This window comes from Chrysemys picta, chromosome 2 (genome assembly GCF_011386835.1).
Source record: "Chrysemys picta bellii isolate R12L10 chromosome 2, ASM1138683v2, whole genome shotgun sequence".
In the NCBI taxonomy this organism is placed as follows: domain Eukaryota; kingdom Metazoa; phylum Chordata; order Testudines; family Emydidae; genus Chrysemys; species Chrysemys picta.
In genome coordinates, this window is record NC_088792.1 from 116085233 (window position 1) to 116102235 (window position 17003).

At 43.8% G+C, this 17003-nt stretch overlaps 2 protein-coding genes and 1 long non-coding RNA gene across 4 annotated transcripts in view; all 3 read right to left on the bottom strand.

Annotated features, from left to right (window-relative positions):
* The window catches only part of FH (fumarate hydratase), a 40462-nt gene extending 33530 nt beyond the window's left edge, over positions 1 to 6932 (bottom strand). The window contains exons 1-2 of one of the 2 annotated variants that reach the window (XM_065584039.1): positions 6740 to 6879; positions 5175 to 5245 (exon numbers count right to left, since the gene is read on the bottom strand). Coding sequence is in view for 1 of the 2 variants with exons in the window: in XM_005296506.4 (XP_005296563.2) it covers positions 6740 to 6871 (132 nt within the window). In the remaining variant the exon portion in view is untranslated. Of the gene's footprint in view, positions 1 to 5174; positions 5246 to 6739 lie in introns of both variants that reach the window. The other variant, XM_005296506.4, reaches the window with a different exon arrangement.
* Positions 1606 to 5168, bottom strand: LOC112059694 (uncharacterized). Its single transcript, XR_010598473.1, has 2 exons — positions 2694 to 5168; positions 1606 to 2059 (listed from the first exon to the last, which is right to left on the bottom strand). It is a non-coding gene; the product is annotated as an uncharacterized LOC112059694 (long non-coding RNA).
* Positions 6933 to 9607: 2675 nt separating the features above from the next.
* The window catches only part of SDHA (succinate dehydrogenase complex flavoprotein subunit A), a 29938-nt gene continuing 22542 nt past the window's right edge, over positions 9608 to 17003 (bottom strand). The window contains exons 11-15 of the mRNA XM_005296507.5: positions 16561 to 16679; positions 14110 to 14221; positions 12623 to 12753; positions 11814 to 11927; positions 9608 to 9981 (exon numbers count right to left, since the gene is read on the bottom strand). Of these exons, the coding sequence (XP_005296564.2) occupies positions 9895 to 9981; positions 11814 to 11927; positions 12623 to 12753; positions 14110 to 14221; positions 16561 to 16679 (563 nt within the window). The 3' untranslated portion in view covers positions 9608 to 9894. The remainder of the gene's footprint in view (positions 9982 to 11813; positions 11928 to 12622; positions 12754 to 14109; positions 14222 to 16560; positions 16680 to 17003) is intronic.

Genomic DNA, 17003 nt, shown 5'->3' on the forward strand with positions numbered 1-17003 from the left:
CCACAGTGCCTGGTGACAACATCCATCGCTAGGTGTTGTGGGAACGTGGAAACGGAGCACGGCGCATCCTGGGATGTGCAAAATGTACCGTCATGCACCGCTTTGTGTCCCACCCCTCCAAAGGTCTCTGGCTTCCTTTCGCGCCATTTTTCCAACTGTCATTCTTTTGTAGTGCATGCCAGCATCTGCAGTGAGAGAGGATGGATCCCGCACTTTTCTCTTATGCGCTCTTAGCTGTCATGAGGACATCGTGCATGGCAGCACAGTTACTCTCAGAGTTACTCACAAAGTTTGCAGAGGATGAATCGCAGGCACCCGAGTGTGATATGGACAGCAGCAACTTATCAGTGCTTTGTGCTTTCACAGAGCATCTGCATACGGTGGACCGTCGCTTTTGGACTAGGGGAACAAACACTGATTGGTAGGATCGCATTGTCATGCAGGTGTGGGATGACTACCAACGGGTACAGAACTTCAGGATGTGTAAAGCAACCTTCATAGAGCTATGTGCTGATCTGGCCCCGACCTGTGGCGCAAAGACACCAGATTGAGATCTGCCCTTCTGGTAGAGAAGTGTGTTGCAATTGCTGTGTGGAAGCTGGCGAATTCAGACTGTTACCGGTCAGTCACAAATCAATTTGGAGTAGGAAAGTCCACTGTTGGGGCTGTATTACTCCAAGTGTGCAGGGCAATAAATCGCATCCTGTTGCGGAGGACCGTGACTCTGGGAAATGTGCATGAAATAGTGAATGGCTTTGCAGAGGTAGGTTTCCCTAACTGTTGCGGGGCAATTGATGGCAGTGGCACACACATTCCAATTTTAGCACCAGACCACCTTGCCTCTGAATATGTCAATAGGAAGGGATACTTCTCCATGGTGTTGCAGGCGGTTGTGGATTAACGGGGGCATTTCATGGACATCAATGCAGGCTGGTCTGGAAAGGTGCATGAAACACGCGTCTTCAGGACAGTGGCCTGTACAGAAAGCTGCAGGCAGGGACTTTCTTTTCAGATCACAAGATCACAGTGGGGGATGTGGAAATGCCCATAGTAATCCTGGGAGACCCATTTTACCCCTTACAGCCCTGGCTCATGAAACCTTACATAGGGCACCTGGACAGCAGCAAGGAGCATTTTAACAACAGGCTGAGCAGGTGTCACATGGTAGTCGAATGTGCCTTTGGCCATTTGAAAGCTTGCTGGAGGTGTTTAAATGGCAGGCTAGACCTTACCGAGGATAATATTCCCGTGGTCATAGCCGCGTGCTGCACTTTGAATAATCTGTGTGAATCTAAGGGTGAAATGTTTGCTCGGGTGTGGAGCACTGAGGCAGGGCGCTTGGCTGCACAGTTTGAACAGCCAGATGCTAGGGCTGTCAGAGGAGCCCAGAGGGCTGCTATTAACATCAGAGCGGCTTTGAGAAACCACTTTGACAATGCGGGGCAGTAACACATGTCTGCTTTGGAGTTGCTTCCCTGGTGCATCCATGTACAATTTTGGGGCTCAAGATATGTGCAACACAATGCTTTAGGAACCTGTTCCCGAGAGTGAACTGATTGCTATGCGCTTTTGTAGAACACAGAATAAAAATGCTGTACCATTAAATAACTTAGCCTTCATTTATTGTTAAAAAGGATAAAACACCACAACTGTGTGTAGCTCCAGCTATCATTGTGCAAGCTGTGAGAGGAGGTGGAGTGCTGGGGAAATTCAGGAGTGCTGTGAAGTGAAAAGGAATGTGTGGGCATAGAGGGGGGTGGGGTTGGCAAAGAACAGTGCATCTGCTGCAGTAGCACTCAAACTCGGATCTGCTCAGTCTGCAGAGACTTGAGCATCTGTCTGATCCTCCATAACTTATCATCTGCTCTGTCGCATGCCTAGCGAAAGCGGCATTCTCTTTTCTGTTGTGCCTTTTGGCTTCCCAGAAATCTTTCCATTCCCTGGCCTGTCTCTCATCGTGCTGTATAACTTCGCGGAACATGTCTTCTTTGCTGTGCCTAGGGTTTTTTCTTATCTGCCGCAGCCAGTCCGCGGGGGTGCGTGGTGTGTTCTTCAAGGTCTGTGCTGAACACAAGAGGGATTGTTACATTCCAGCAATCAATTGAAGGGGTATTTTCCTAATAGAAATCACTTTCTCTCTGATGAGACTCTAGGCAGGCACATAGCTCTGCGAGCACCCCAATCATGGTGAGTTTTGGGAGTGGGGGAAAGACGGTTGTGCATATGGACAAAAAGGTCACGGCTTGCAGGGCAGCTTTGCAGGGGACTTATTCTAAAATTATCCCACAATTTTTCACAGGCGGACAACCTGCTGGCTGACATCTCTCTGTTGAGGGTGACCAGGGAAACCAGGGCTCAGCTACTGAACAGTTGCGGCTTTCACCCCGGTCTATATGCAGCTCAGCTATGTGCCGCTTTGGTCCCAGCTCCAGTGATTGCTAAATGACATGGTACAGTTTCCTACAATGGGGGAACCAACGAGGCTGCAATCCCTTGGAATCTGCGGCAGAGGATTAACAAGTACCTCTTGGAAACTTTCCAGAGCCTCTCTCTGGAGGATTCCCTGGAGGTCTCCATGTCCATCGATACCCAGCTTGGCCATGCAGATTAGCTACACAGGGAAATGTTGAGCCCACAGAAAACACTACCTGCCTCCCACTTTTCGATTCCTTACACAAGCCACAGCAACTTACCCAGCGTCTCATCTGCTTCCTGCTCCCCGTTGAGCACTTCTGGAGTGGAGAAGTTCCTGGCTGCCTGCCCCACTGGGTGACCCTGCTGGGAGCACCACATCCTCTTCTAGCTCAACTTCTTCATTCACAATTTCAGCCTCTAGGTTATCCCCCCTTTCAGCTGCATGCGAAGTATCCACGGGGCAATCAGCGATGGAGGTGGGGTCACCACCGAGGATATCGTTCAGCTCCTTATAGAAGCGGCAAGTCTTAGGTGCACCACTGGAGCGATGGTTTGCCTCCCGCACCTTATGGTATGCCTGTCTCAGCTCCTTTATCTTCGCTCTGCACTGATGCATATCCCGATCATAGCCCTTTTCGCACGAGCCCCGAGAAATTTGCCCATATGTGTCCTGATTCCTACGGGTCACTCACAGCTGCGACTGAACAGACTCCTTTCCCCATATACTGATCAGATCCAACAACTCAGCAGAGGTCCAAGCAGCAGCACGTTTGATGCAATAGCCAGCCATGCTCACCTGGGAAACTCCTCTGGGAAGCCAGCAAACAGGAAATGAGATTTAAAAGTCCCAGGGCTTGCAAGGGGGAGGGGCAAATTGGCTGCAGGGCAGCAGAGTTCAAACCGCTGACCAGAGCGGCAGCATGGGAATTGTGGGATACTTTCTGAAGGCCAATAAAATTGAAGAAAAAAAAAAAAAAGCCTGTGGTGTCTACACTGGCTGTTTGTCGACAATAAAGGGAGGGGAAAAGACAAAAGTCTCTCGCAGGGATGGAAGTTTTTTGTTGCCAAATCTAGGTGGGTTCCCCCCCTCCTGAAAAAAGGGACCTCGCAGCGTGTACGCTATCGCTGTTTTGTCGCCAAAAGGCAGTTTTTGGCAACAAAACTTGCCAGTGTAAACAAGCCCTTACAGAGTTAGATCGACGTAAGCTGCTTGTACGTAACTCTGTAGTGTAGACCAAGCCTTAATCATGATTAAAATCAGTCCTACTCCAGCTCTTCTATGTCAAGGAGAAGCCAAGGTGGCTATGCAAGTCTGCTAGTTTCTGGTTTAAACCTGCTGTGTTATGCCTCCTGCAAGGCACAGCTCAGAATTGACATTCTCTACCCTATAAAATAAAGCCCAGCTGGTCAAAAGTCCTACTCACATGTCCTCTGCCCAAAAACACAGTTCAGAGCTTAAATAATCTAAGCAAATATAACTGTACTTTTACCTCTTAGCTAGTGACTAACAGTTTTGATGTTAAAACTCATTGCACCATAATGCAATGGAGAACTCAAAAGGGCAGGACAATCGCAATAATGCCCACTATGAAAAATTCTATTCTAGTTTCAACAAGCAGCAGTTTTTAGAAAGATTTCTTTCACCTCATTTAATTTATGCTGCAATTGTGCAGCAAAGCACAATAAAAAGACAACTATTTGTACTCTTCAACTGCTCTTCTGACACAGAAAAGGTTTCAAAGTGTTAGTTTTATTTGTTGCTTACATTATAACTATCACGTCGTAACTTTCAAAAGTCTGGAAACCAGAAATGTATATTTTGTAGCACTCAACTGAGGAGAGAAGGAATGCTGCCTTTCCAGCCTCAGTTTAAAATATATCATTTTAAATGCTGTGCAGTTTAGCTCTATGGTAGCAAAACAGCAGAAAGTCATGGCAGGGTCTATGTACATTGGTGTATTTGGCTACATGTCTCCAGACACTAGGAAAAGTGCACATCTTGAAGTGACTTGTATCTGCTCATTGATTTTAACCCCTCCCCGCACCCAAAAACACACTTTACAAAATGCAGTTTGTTTACAATGTATCCTTCCACTGTAAGAAGTAGCTCCCAATAATGAAAAAATAGGGAACCGTTATATACACCTTTTCTCGACTGTCCTAAATTACAGGTGACATTTTGGAGAACTAAGAATATTTAAATTTCATTACTTCCATTCATGCCCCTGAAGCCTTTTCCATACTCTCTTTTGTCAATGAAGTTAGCAAAGGTGATTTGTGAGAAGTTATCCATCTTTGGATACAATTTGTTTGAAAGCTTAAGGGCATTTTCTGCTCCTTCAGTTTTACTTCACTTCACATCTTTATGATTTTGCAGTGTAAGCAAGCAATCAAGAACTGGATGATGATTACTGCCTTCAGGTGACTAAACAAAGTGCTCCTTGCGAAAACTCTTCAGTTATGATTGAAAAAGTGTGTTCTTTCAGAAGACCTTTACTACAAGAAATGTTTGGGTAAAAAATAAACCAAAACATAAAGCTTTCCATTCAAATTCAAAAGGCTGTTTGAGCTCATCCTCCACTTTTACTTTTTGAGGAACACTTCCTGATTAGTTATCAGAAAATTAAATTACATCCAAACCGTTAAATTTTACTGTATTCTCATTAACATAGTTTCACCCGCTACCAAAAAAGGACAGGTTTCAGAGTAGCAGCCGTGTTAGTCTGTATCCGCAAAAAGAACAGGAGTACTTGTGGCACCTTAGAGACTAACAAATTTATTTGAGCATAAGCTTTCGTGGGTTTTCACGGTACTTCCATTCCTCAGGCAGCTAGGCAGCAAAAAACAAGAAAAAGTAGCGTTGGGAAAGGCAGAAGTTAATATTGATTACAGAATTAACTGGTTTTGCAACTAAAACCTGTATGCTTTTTTTTTTTGTTACTTCAAACCAGAGGTTATGACAAACAGTTTATTTTAACTACATTGGTCTTTTTTTGCCCTCACCCAAGAAACAACACAGGAATAGGGATAAAGTTAAGTTTTATGTGAGGGATGAGGTCCCAGGCGTACCCACTTCTGAGCTGGAGCACAAATGTGACAACAGAAAGGTCCACTCAGAATGCAATTTTGAACAACTGGTGTCTCCCACTCATTTTTTAATAAGAGTTTAAATACTATCAATCAACTATATTATGAATGACAGTACAAGCTTGTTTTACAGCACAAGTCATGTGTTCGTCTGGCACAGCTCAGAGAATGTTGCTTATTAGATCTTAGTTACACAAAAAATGTGCTAGGAAAATATGGAGGGATACACAAACAAAATTATCAGAGTGATGATAGGCCAGTGATTTATAAGTTACATGTCTGTTTGTTTTAAGTTAAATATTGAATTCCAATTCCCCCACATTTCAAAATAGTGTAATTTGGTTTGTTCATTAATTTGGAAGTTTGTCCCTTTGTACTCCATTAAACTGTAAAAATACAGAATCAACATTTTAAAAAGCCTGTTTTAGGAACAATGTCCTATCCTAACTCCCCACTTTTTCCTGGAAGTTTTTGACAATTTGATGAAGATCTGGAAAGTGACGTTACAGGAGACTGAAACCTGAGGTGCAGTTTTCCTCTCCCTATCTGAAAGGGAGGGAATTTTAATTGTCAGATTTACAATCTCGTGTGCACAGCTTGTGTGTTTTTAGACTGCAACATGACTCTCATTTACTGCAACTGACTATAGACTGTCAGCTTGGGGTGAGCACTGCTGTGCAGTTCAAAGGGTTTTCAGTGGCGGAGTGTGCCCCATCCCCAGGAAGAGCCAAACACGTTAGCGCATTTTCCATCCACGCCTATCTTCACAGCTACGAGCTTCTCCTAGCGATGTCCCGGGGAAGGATGAAAGGGCCGGAGATAGCGACAGCGGTGCAAGACCCAGGCGCGCACCAGGCCCACCCAGCCAAGCTGAGGTTCGGGCCGCCCATCACCGCGGGGTCCAGGCGCTTGGGGGCGAGGCTCTGCCAGCTGCAGCCGAGCTCTCCCAAGCCAGGTATGTCGGACCCGGCGGGACTCGAGCTCGGTGGGGGGGTTAACAGGCCCAGGGTCAATTTCGGGTCCCACAGACCCGCTCCGCGCGGTAGCCCGATGCTGAGTGGGGAGAGGCTGCACGACCGCGGCCCCACTGCCCCGGGGCCCCCGCTCGCCAGGCCGCAGCGTGTCCCCTCATCTCGACCCCCGCACAGCCCCTGGGGGGAGGGGCGGCTGGCGGTAGCAATTAGAGGTCACCGCCCCTCCCCCCCGTGCCCGACGCGAGACCCGGACACGTCCTCACCATCCCGGCGGCGCGCGGCGGCAGCGTCCGCTGCTGAGGCTGGCACAGGAGAGCAGCGCGCGACGGCGGCTGGAGCGCGAGGAGCCCCCGCGTGCTGCCCAGGCGCTGAAGGGGCCGGAGTGAGCAGTACATGCTGAGCGGGAGCACGGAAGCCGCGACACAGGGGCCGGGAAGGGGGCGGGGCACAGCTACTTTCTGACGGCAAGTGCCATGGGGAAAGGAAGGCCCGCCTCTAGGCAGACCAATCAACAGCCGGGAGCGGGCACCAGGAGGCGGGCTCAACCACGCGGAAGCCAATTGCCAAGCTGCGAAAAGCGCAGCAAGGGGTGGGGCCGGTTCCTATCCCCCTCCCCTCTCTCCGCCGCAGCTCTTGGAGGCTACTACGCATGGCTGAAGGAAGCTGAGCATGCGCATTAGCAACTCAGCTGCTGCCTTTCATGGGGCGAGGGGCGCGCGCTGTGCGGGGAAATAGCGACGGCGCAAGTGACGAGCGCGCGGAAGCGGAGCTGGGCGGGCAGGGGGTCCGGGGCCGAGCGAGCGGGTGACAAGGCCCAGGGGAGCACCGCCGGGGGCTGGGGCCTGTTGAAGCGGGTCGCGGTGAGGTGACGCCCGCGGCTCTTACATCGGTCACCAGGGCTCAGCATGAGGCGAGCTCCGCTTGGGGCCTCGGGCCGGTCGTAGCTGCAGCCGCCGCCGCTTCCGTTCCTCGAGCGAGCGGGAAGAAGGGGCAGCCTGGGGCCGCTGATGCCGGAAAACTGCCTTTGCCTTGGGAGCCCCCGCCCGGGAGTTGCTCTGTGCGGGCGGCAGGTAGGAGCTGCTCGGCCCGACTGGTGTGAATGTCAGCACGGAGCGAACCGCTGCTCTGGGAACTGAGATCCGGGCCCCGCCGCCTGGCGCTACCGGACACCCCTGTGTTGGGGCCGGGACCGGCGCGGCTAGATCGCAGCGTCCCGCTTTCTCGCCAGTCGAGACGCCGAGCCCCACGGCCGACAAGTGCCACTGAGGATTAATGTTAAGGTGCTTAGAGAATAAACGATAAACCCCTTCTTGATCCTTTGAACACCTCCACCATCTCCTGCCTCACCCCTGGTAATGCACCTGGGCAGCGCTTGGAAGAAACTACCTTTCTTCTCAGTCGTGCCTTGTCTTATACATCGCCCTGTACTACTGGCAATATCTATGGCCTTGCTTTATTGGCATTTGTTTTTACCCAGCCGGTACTTACCCCTTCCTTTAAACATTAACCAAATTTCATGACCACTCATTAAATCTTGATCCTGTCAGTACACAGACCCGTTGACAGAACGTTGTCCGTGTACCAGAAATATTTGTTCATCATGTGCACATGTAACCCAGTAACCCAAGATAGTTCATTTCATGAGCTGAGCTGAGAAGTGAAGCACACTTAAATAGGCACCATGTCAGACTCCGTAATGGAACCAGTGAGGGCTAGACAACTGGCAACTATTTTAAGTAGAAAAGAAAAAACAGCTGTCTAATATTTAAGATTGGGCTTTGAGTAAAGGAGTTAACCTCCACCTGTGAAAGGCAGCTTTGGTCCTTCTTTTTACTTAAAAGTTTTTAAGCTGTGATGAATCATCCCTTCTTTCAAACAACATATTTCCAGATTGATCATAATAAAAATCAATTTCTAAAAAATGGTGAAGTGCCAGTAACCCCTGACACTAGAATAATCTGATATGTACTGATGAAGACAGATGGCTGAATATAAATTAAGAGTTCTTGGTCCCATAAGGGTTTAGCAAGTTCTCAGTTCTAGCAAAAATTTTGCTAGTATTCCTGATAGTAATCCATTTCATATCACCTATCTGTTGGGGAGGGGGTTGGGAAAGGAGAGTCTGAGTCCAGAGGGTGGGGCTCCAACTGGCCCCTTTATCTCCACCTCCCAGGTGTGCACAGTCCTCCTGCATGAGCCCCAGCCACAGGAGACTGACAGCCAGAGCTTTTACAAAAAGCACTCAGTTCACACCTCCCTGGAGAGGCCCACCCCATAGTTTTGAGAACTGCTGATCAAGAGTAAATGAGTGTTTCATAACTCACTTTTAGAGGATTACATATACTGTGCTGCAGTTAACAGAAAAGGGATTCTTTATGCAAATACACAATACATAACAGTATTTAATTATAATATTCATAGTTGTTCTCCCCACCCAGATTAGCAGACAAGATGTATTTGTGTGCTAAGGAAATTCTGTAGTGTATGCTTTTCATTTTATATTAACATTAAGCATGGTATATGTTTTGTAACAATGTTAAGCTATAAAGAACCCTGTTCTATAAATCTGATAGTTTATTTCCTGGTAGGGAGGAAGAAAAAAGTCCTTTTCTAATGAATTCACTCTAATTTATCCATTCTCATAGATATATGCCCCATAGGAATATTCTGTAAATCTTTAATCTTTCCAGTGGTTTTGATTTGACTAAGAATATGTACAGTTTATTCAGTCTACCTTTGAGTGGAGGATATTTGCTCAAAGGAAACAATTTGCCTTGTAAAATTAAGTTTCTTCACATAAATTAATTAATTAATTAATTAATTAAATTAAAAAGCCCTACTGTGCACTAATGAAACATAACAGATGCTTTAAATCTTAGGTTTAGAAATTCAAAGTTACAGTTCCCACAGCAACTAACATAAATAGGTAATGTGCAACAGGGCAAAGTTACTGTCCTGGAAGCTTAAGTTTAAATTGCACCCCTAATCATGAAATGTAAGTCTCAAGCAGCACACTACAGTAGCCCCTTATTCAAAATAAATGCATTAAGTTTATTTCAATGTGCAGAGCTCGAGGTTTTAAAAAAAAAAAAAAAGTAAAAAGAAGAAAAGCTGTAACAAGTAGGCAGGGCTGTTTTAGATTATTTTATTTTGGCATTAGTTCTGTATGTTCACTTCAAATGTTTTGACAAAGGGATGAAAGAGAATCCGTGTACAGCTTTGTGCACCTTGGTTTAATGGTGATATGCTAGCCACCGAACAGAGCATCAGTGAGAAATCTCTAGACAGCATTCTTCAACCATCATTAACATAACAGTAGATTTCTGAATAAGAGAATACTTAATATGTTCATGTATACCAGCAAGCTCTGGCAGACATATACATAATTACATAAGCTGATTTACATAGCTAACCATCATTAGTAGGAACGAATAGCAGGTGGAACTGTTGCACAGTCTTCTTCATTTAAAGTTTTGTCAATTACAGGTCTGTATCTCAAAGTAACCTAAAAATATAAAACAGTGTCTTAATTAAGGCAAAGCAAACCACTGCATCAAACCCAGAAGATAGCATGAAAAATATTCACAATTCCTGCTAAATCCCAATAGTGAAAAATAATTGGAACTGGTCTAATATCATTAAAAAAATAGAATTGGTCAAAAATTGCCAGTATTGTGGAAAACTTAGAAATCAAATGTATACAGTTCCTCAAAAAACTTTGACAAACAAAACTTTAGTTTTTCCATTTCTTGTACTGCATCAAAACTAGAAAATTGACTAAAAAGGAAAAAAAAAACCTCCCAAAAAAAGTTTAGTGCAATTTTTTAAAATCAAAAGTGTTTCAAATAAAATAAAAAATAAAACTCTGACCAGCTCTAATAAGCAAGATTTAGTTCTAGTTCCCTTCTTGCCTCTTGAGCCAGCAGGGTCTTGGAGCATTTGGAGAGACAGTCTGTCTGAGGGAAGAGGAGTGGTAGATACGCTGGAGGGAAGGGATGGGATACAGAGGGACCAAGACAAATTGGAGGATTGGGCCAAAAGAAATCTGATGAGGTTCAACAAGGACAAGTGCAGAGTCCTGCACTTAGGACCGAAGAATCCCATGCACTGCTACAGACTAGAGACCGAGTGGCTAGGCAGCAGTTCTGCAGAAAAGGATCTAGGGGTTACTGTGGACAAGAAGCTGGATGAGTGTCAACAATGTGCCCTTGTTGCCAAGAAGGCTAACAGCATTTTGGGCTGTATAAGTAGGAGCATTGCCAGCAGATCGAGGGATGTGATCATTACCCTCTATTTGGCATTGGTGAGGCCTCATCTGCAGTGCTGTGTTCAGTTTTGGGCCCCACATTACAAGGAGGATGTGGAAGAAGTGGAGAGAGTCCAGCGGAGGACAACAAAAATGATTAGGGGGCTGGAGCACATGACTTGTGAGGAGAGGCTGAGGGAACTGGGATTATTTAGTCTGCAGAAGAGAAGAATGAGGGGGGATTTGATAGCTGCTTTCAACTACCTGAAAGGGGGTTCCAAAGAGGGTGGATCTAGACTGTTCTCAGTGGTATCAGATGACATAACAAGGAGTAATGGTCTCAAATTGCAGTGGGGGAGGTTTAGGTTGGATTTTAGGAAAAACTTTTTCACTAGGAGGGTGGTGAAGCACTGGAATGGGTTTCCTAGGGAGGTGGTGGAATCTCCTTCCTTAGAGGTTTTTAAGGTCAGGCTTGACAAAGCCCTGGTTGGGATAATTTAGTTGGGGATTGGTCATGCTTTGAGCAGGGGGTTGGACTAGATGACCTCCTGAGGTCCCTTCCAACCCCGATATTCTATGATTCTAAGAGTGCCTCATGCCACTCAACAATAACCCTTCTGGCCAACTAAGGAGGTTAATCACTTGGAGGGGGAGGTGATCCTCAGTACTTCACATTGGAGGGATACTGTAGATCATCTCAGGAGGGAGTTTGTAAAAACACAGATTTTTAATACATTTCTTTTTGAATCCATAAATGATTTATGCTAAGCATCAAAACATGCATTATCAGTGCGTAATGTTAAGAACTTTGAACTAGCCTGTTCTAAGCTGAAAAACTATTCTAATTCCTACTCCAATTGTAAAGTCAATTGCTAAACAGCAATTCAGTGATAGTCCCCAGGAATGGCTCTTGTATCATCTCGTACATTTAGTTCTTCATATACTCAAGAAGTAGTGTGTTAATTTAGAAAAACTGAATGTGGTACTTTATGAAGAAACTTCAACTCATTTCCACTGCAATCATGCAATTTCCACCCCACTGACAGTAACAGAATGGGACAAAAAACCCTCCAAGCCCAGAGCCAACATACCTTCCCAGTCTTGACATCCACAAAAGAAAGGGTGTGTTTTCTCCAATGCTCTTCAAATGGTCTTTTCTGTTGCCCTTGGATTGGCTTGGAAAAATCATATTCATCTACTCTTACCTAAGCAGTAAAAAGAAAGTATTATGCTGTAGACCAGGAATTGCATTTTGCAAATGCATTAATAATGTCCTTCAAGATTAGGTTTCTTCTGATTATAATGCCATACCAAATGTAGGCTAATATTAAGCTGTTTTACTGAATTTTATGTCAATTCCTGCTTTTATTTAAAAATCATTGCAGAGCTTCAGCAAGTTAAGTAGGATTGTAACTGAGTTTGTGGAAATTCTAGAGTGTGAGGTCTGCATATAATGCTTAACTCTTTTCAATCCTTTTTATGTATCCAGTGACCATATCATTACTGTTCCTATCTTCTTTATCAGTATTTCAAACAGTAAGATTCAATAGGCCTGACTAGGAGCTGTGCTTTCATCACATCAATACTCAGCTGATTCTGGTTAGAGGTACTGATCAAGGGGTGTGAAAGTCATTTGGATTTACTCACAATTCAAACCACAAATCAGTTTCACAAGCTTTAAGCCAACGTTAGGAACACTTAAAAAAAATCTCTTAAATAAGAATCTAATTTACGTGAGTTTTAGGAACAAACAATGCAGACGGGGGGGGGGGGGGGGGGGGATCACCCCCCAAACTCAAGTACAATTGATTAAGACCAAGAGATATGTTTGTTGACGAAAGTTGGTTTCATGTATGAAAAACATATTTATGAAGCTAAATGTTATAAAGTACATAAGCACCTTGTAGTCTTCTCTGGCATGAGCTCCACGAGATTCTTTCCGAGCCTCAGCACCATAAATAGTTTGCATAGCACACAGCATCAAATTTTGCAGTTCCAAGGTCTCCACTAAGTCAGTATTCCACACAATACCTAACAAGATATTACACTAATTTGAAAAATATTCTAGCACCAATTGTAAGAACTTCAGCTCAATTTTTCTCTTTTTGTTGGTACTTAGGAAACAGAGCACTGTAGTCACAGCGCAAGCTTCCCTATGAAATTATCAATGCATCTCAGTCATAGCCTGCAAAGCTCTCTTCCAGTCTTGCATCTTTCATAAGCTGACAATCCTGCTTAACTGTGCAAAAGTATATAGTTGTTTTGAGATATGTGCCTGTGATTACTAGAGACAATTGTGAGACCAATCTCAATTACCTCTCTCAGTCAAAAAGACATATTATTCAAGATTGAGTGTGCCAAAAACAAGGTGGAATCTTGCATGCTCTATGTCAAAACACAATTCTGTCCTCACACTCAAGCAGTTTGTTTCAGGATTTGGCTGCAAATTTAATTAAGGTCACTTTTAAAAAAAAATCCTTGGGGATAGCTGGGCAAAAGAGTTTTTCCAGCAGAATTTTATTGGTATCCTCTATCCATACAGGATAGATAGAGTCTACTTCTTTAGGACACTGTACAATCCAATTGCCAGGATCACAGGTGTACTGGCATCATGCCACTCATCCCTAGGCTTTCAGTTCTACATCAGGCTTTTTCTCTTCTTGGTGTTTGGCAAGCACTACAGCCTGTAAGAGGGCCACTTCAAAATGTTCAGTTTAAGGCACATCTCTAAAAGCAGCTACAGAAAGAGAGATTGCAGAAAAGGAAAAAAAATTTACAGATTAAGTTGTCATTTTGTTTAATTTAAAAAAAAAAAAAGTTTAAGAAAAAGGTTTAAATCCTCCTTAGAGAGATCAGCAAAACTGGATTTGCGTGTGCAATGTCTGTTTTTCAAATAAATATATACCTAAACATTGTTATTGATAAGAACAGGTTGATATTACACTTGCACGAAAAAAAACTGTTTTCATGATTTATTTATAATAAATTGAGAAGACTCCAATAGCCCTCTGTGTATTTGAGGTGAAAAATGGTACACAAGTTCCCTGGGAGGTAATAATATTTTCTATAGTCAAATTTGAAAAGTGTTAGCTAGCCTACACAAAGTAGAAAACAAAAAATTCACATTCATGAACTCCTGACTTTTTCTAATCTACACACATTCTTTAAAACATTTAAACAAAATCTCTTTAAAATGTTTCCATGTGAATTCACAATAGTCAAGACAACCAAATAGTGCTATACCTAGCTCCTCTTTGTAGCTGAAAATACCTTTCAATGTAGAACACACACACACACTTGGAAAATAAGTACACCCACAGGTAACAAAATGAAAATATTCAAATAAAAAATACTTCTACAGTGGTTTGTGTAACGATATCTCATTACCTCTATCAAATGTCTTCAGGTCATCCAAATCACGATAAATGTGGCTGAGTTTCTCACAGCCTTCCTGTAGTACTGAGCCTGTTCGGAACACCGCGGCATGATTTTGCATTGTCTGAAACACATCAAAATAAAGAAATAGTATACTTCCAAAAACTGCAAGAAGTTTCAAGAAAGGCATTAGAATTTCTCTTGTAACCTCACCAGTTTTAAGCTTGCTTTTAACATTTCTAGTTATTATGGTTGCAAACATATTCTGTATATAAAGTAATGCCATGCTGCCATCCTGAACAGGAAGTCTGAAATACTTCTAAGGGCCAAATATCCCCACTCCTCATACACTTCTGCAGGCACAACAGGCCCTAAAGCAGAGGTTCCCTTAGGAAGGCACAGAGGAATGTTTGAGGGGGGCACAGCAGGGCCTGGGCCAGCCCCCAGAGGGGGCAGGGAGGGAGTGCCACTAAGCCCTGCTCCACTCCATGCTCTGCTCCGGCCCTGTCCCAGCAGCAGCTCCGGCTCCACCCCTGACCCTACCCCGCCCCCCCACCTCAACACCCTTACACCCCCCCTCCCCCAGGAGCAATGCCTCTGCTCCCAGCAGGGGGAGGAGGAGGACATAACCCTGAAAAGTTTTGGGACCACTCCCCTAAAATCCGTGAAAGCTACCAGGATTCTACAATGCAGTGGGGCAGACTATAAAGGGGTCGCAAGAGAAGGGCAGGACAGAGTGACAGAAAAATCCAGTTATTCTGGGATTGTGGGTGGGGTTAGGAAACAGTACCACCTTTTTATTCACCAAACTGGATCCCTGAACAGCATACTGATACTAGGTGCAAAGGTCACCAGTTTTGCTACCGACCCTCACTGGGTTCACGCAAGGCTTGATACATTTGGAATCTCCAATTATTATTTTGTGATATACAGAATTTTAAAGTGGTCCTACTAAATCAATGAAAGCTTTTGAATCACTGTGAGCTCAACTTTCTTACAAAAAGAAGAGTCATATTTCTGGTGGAAGTCAATTCTGTTCTGAGTGAGGTTCAGGTGCACTTTAAAACGCCACAAGTTAATGTTATGACTGCATCCTAAATTACTTCCAAAAGGGCTTCCAATCCCCTTGCCAACATTTTTGCTTACACTTGAATGTGCAATTCCAGTTCGACATGAAATGCTCCATAGGCTTTTACCTAGGGTGGATTAAAGTTCTTGAAAGTACACATAGCCCTATGTTTCATTCAGCATCACCTCACTAGGTTCTGTTACAACTAAGAAGAACGTTCAGTGAAGGCATTCAACGAAATTAAAAGGTGGTACTCACAGATAAGAGGGAAATACTTTTTTTTAACAACATATAATTTGACTGTGGAACTCACTGCTACAGGACATTGTTGTGGCCCAAAACTCAGCAAGATTACAAATGGGATAGGATACATGTATGGATAACAAGAACATCCACTCATAGAAAAAAGTTTGGAAGGGATATTAAATCTCATGCTTTAGGTCTTATGCCAATCTCTAGTAGAGATCAAGAGGAGACCTAATGTGGTGGGGAAAATTATACCACACGTGTTTACTGCAGGGTTCTTATACCTTCCTCTGAATCATATAATGCAGTCAGAGAAAGAATATGGGCCTAAATGGACCTCAGGTCACATCCAGTATGGCAGTTCCTATGTTCTTAACACTGTTGAAGTGGCTGTCTTACTACATTTCACGTTACGTATGCAGTGGTGTTGAAGCCGTGTCAGTCCCAGGATACTAAAGAGACAAACTTGGTGAGGTAATATCTTTGTTGGTCCAATAAAAGATATTCCCTCGCCCACCTTGTCTACATTTCACTTTTAGTCGGGCGTTTCCTACAGGAAGTAATCTTGGCTACCAGTCAGATCTGTGTATGACAATTTGCAAAGCAGGCACAAGTCTTGTCTGAACATACTTACAAAACATGGTTATAGATTTGGCTTCTGGAGACAAGAATTTAGGTTCTGGGTGCCCAAACTAAGTGATGAGCACACAAGAAAACCCCTTATGGATAACACAACAACTCAGAACTTCCGAGCACTAGGATTTGCCATCAGGTGCTGAGCTTGAAGCATGAGTAGAACAGGCATTCTCCTTGGTAAACATAAAATATTTCATTTGGAAAGAGGCCTCTCCTATCAGATCACAGAGAGAAAGTAGGTCAGAAGAGGAGTGACTGTTTCAAATAGAGAGAGGTGGCATTTCTTATTCCTAATTTAAAGAAAAAAAGATGATCTTTTGGGCAGCTGATTGGAGCAGAAGGATCTTTGTATGGAAAAAAGGTTGATTTTGATAAATTCAGAAAGTTTTCCAAAGTTTGACCTTCAGCTCTACTAAATAGCAACTCAGTTCTCATAAACACCTACAGTATATTTTAATAATCAACCTCATCTCAAGATACTGTGTTACAGTCATTGGTACGGAGATCCTTACCTTTTGCATATTAAGCCTCAGTTCTGATGTTCTAATGTTTCCATTGGCAAATCGTAGTTTGTCAAGATTTGCAACAGATTCTTCTCCGGCATTTGGTTTAATTGAGGGAACTGCTTCTCCTATTAAGGGTAAACATCTTCAGTTTTCTTATGCAATTATATCAATAAAATCAAGATTTAATAATCCTCAGCTTGTGGCAATTTTACACAGCAATAACTATTTTTAGTTGCTTCTTTTATTTTACTTTATTTTTATCTCAAAATAAGAGAGCCTGTCATTGTTTCTTGTGTCTGCCACTAAATTCATGTGTGACCTCAGTCAAGTTACAGCCTGTCAGTATTATGCTTCAGTTTCCTCATCTGTAAATTGCAGCTACTACTCACTTGCCTCATGGAGATGACGAGGAGCACTTTGAGATACAAAGAAATCATTAAGACTGCAAC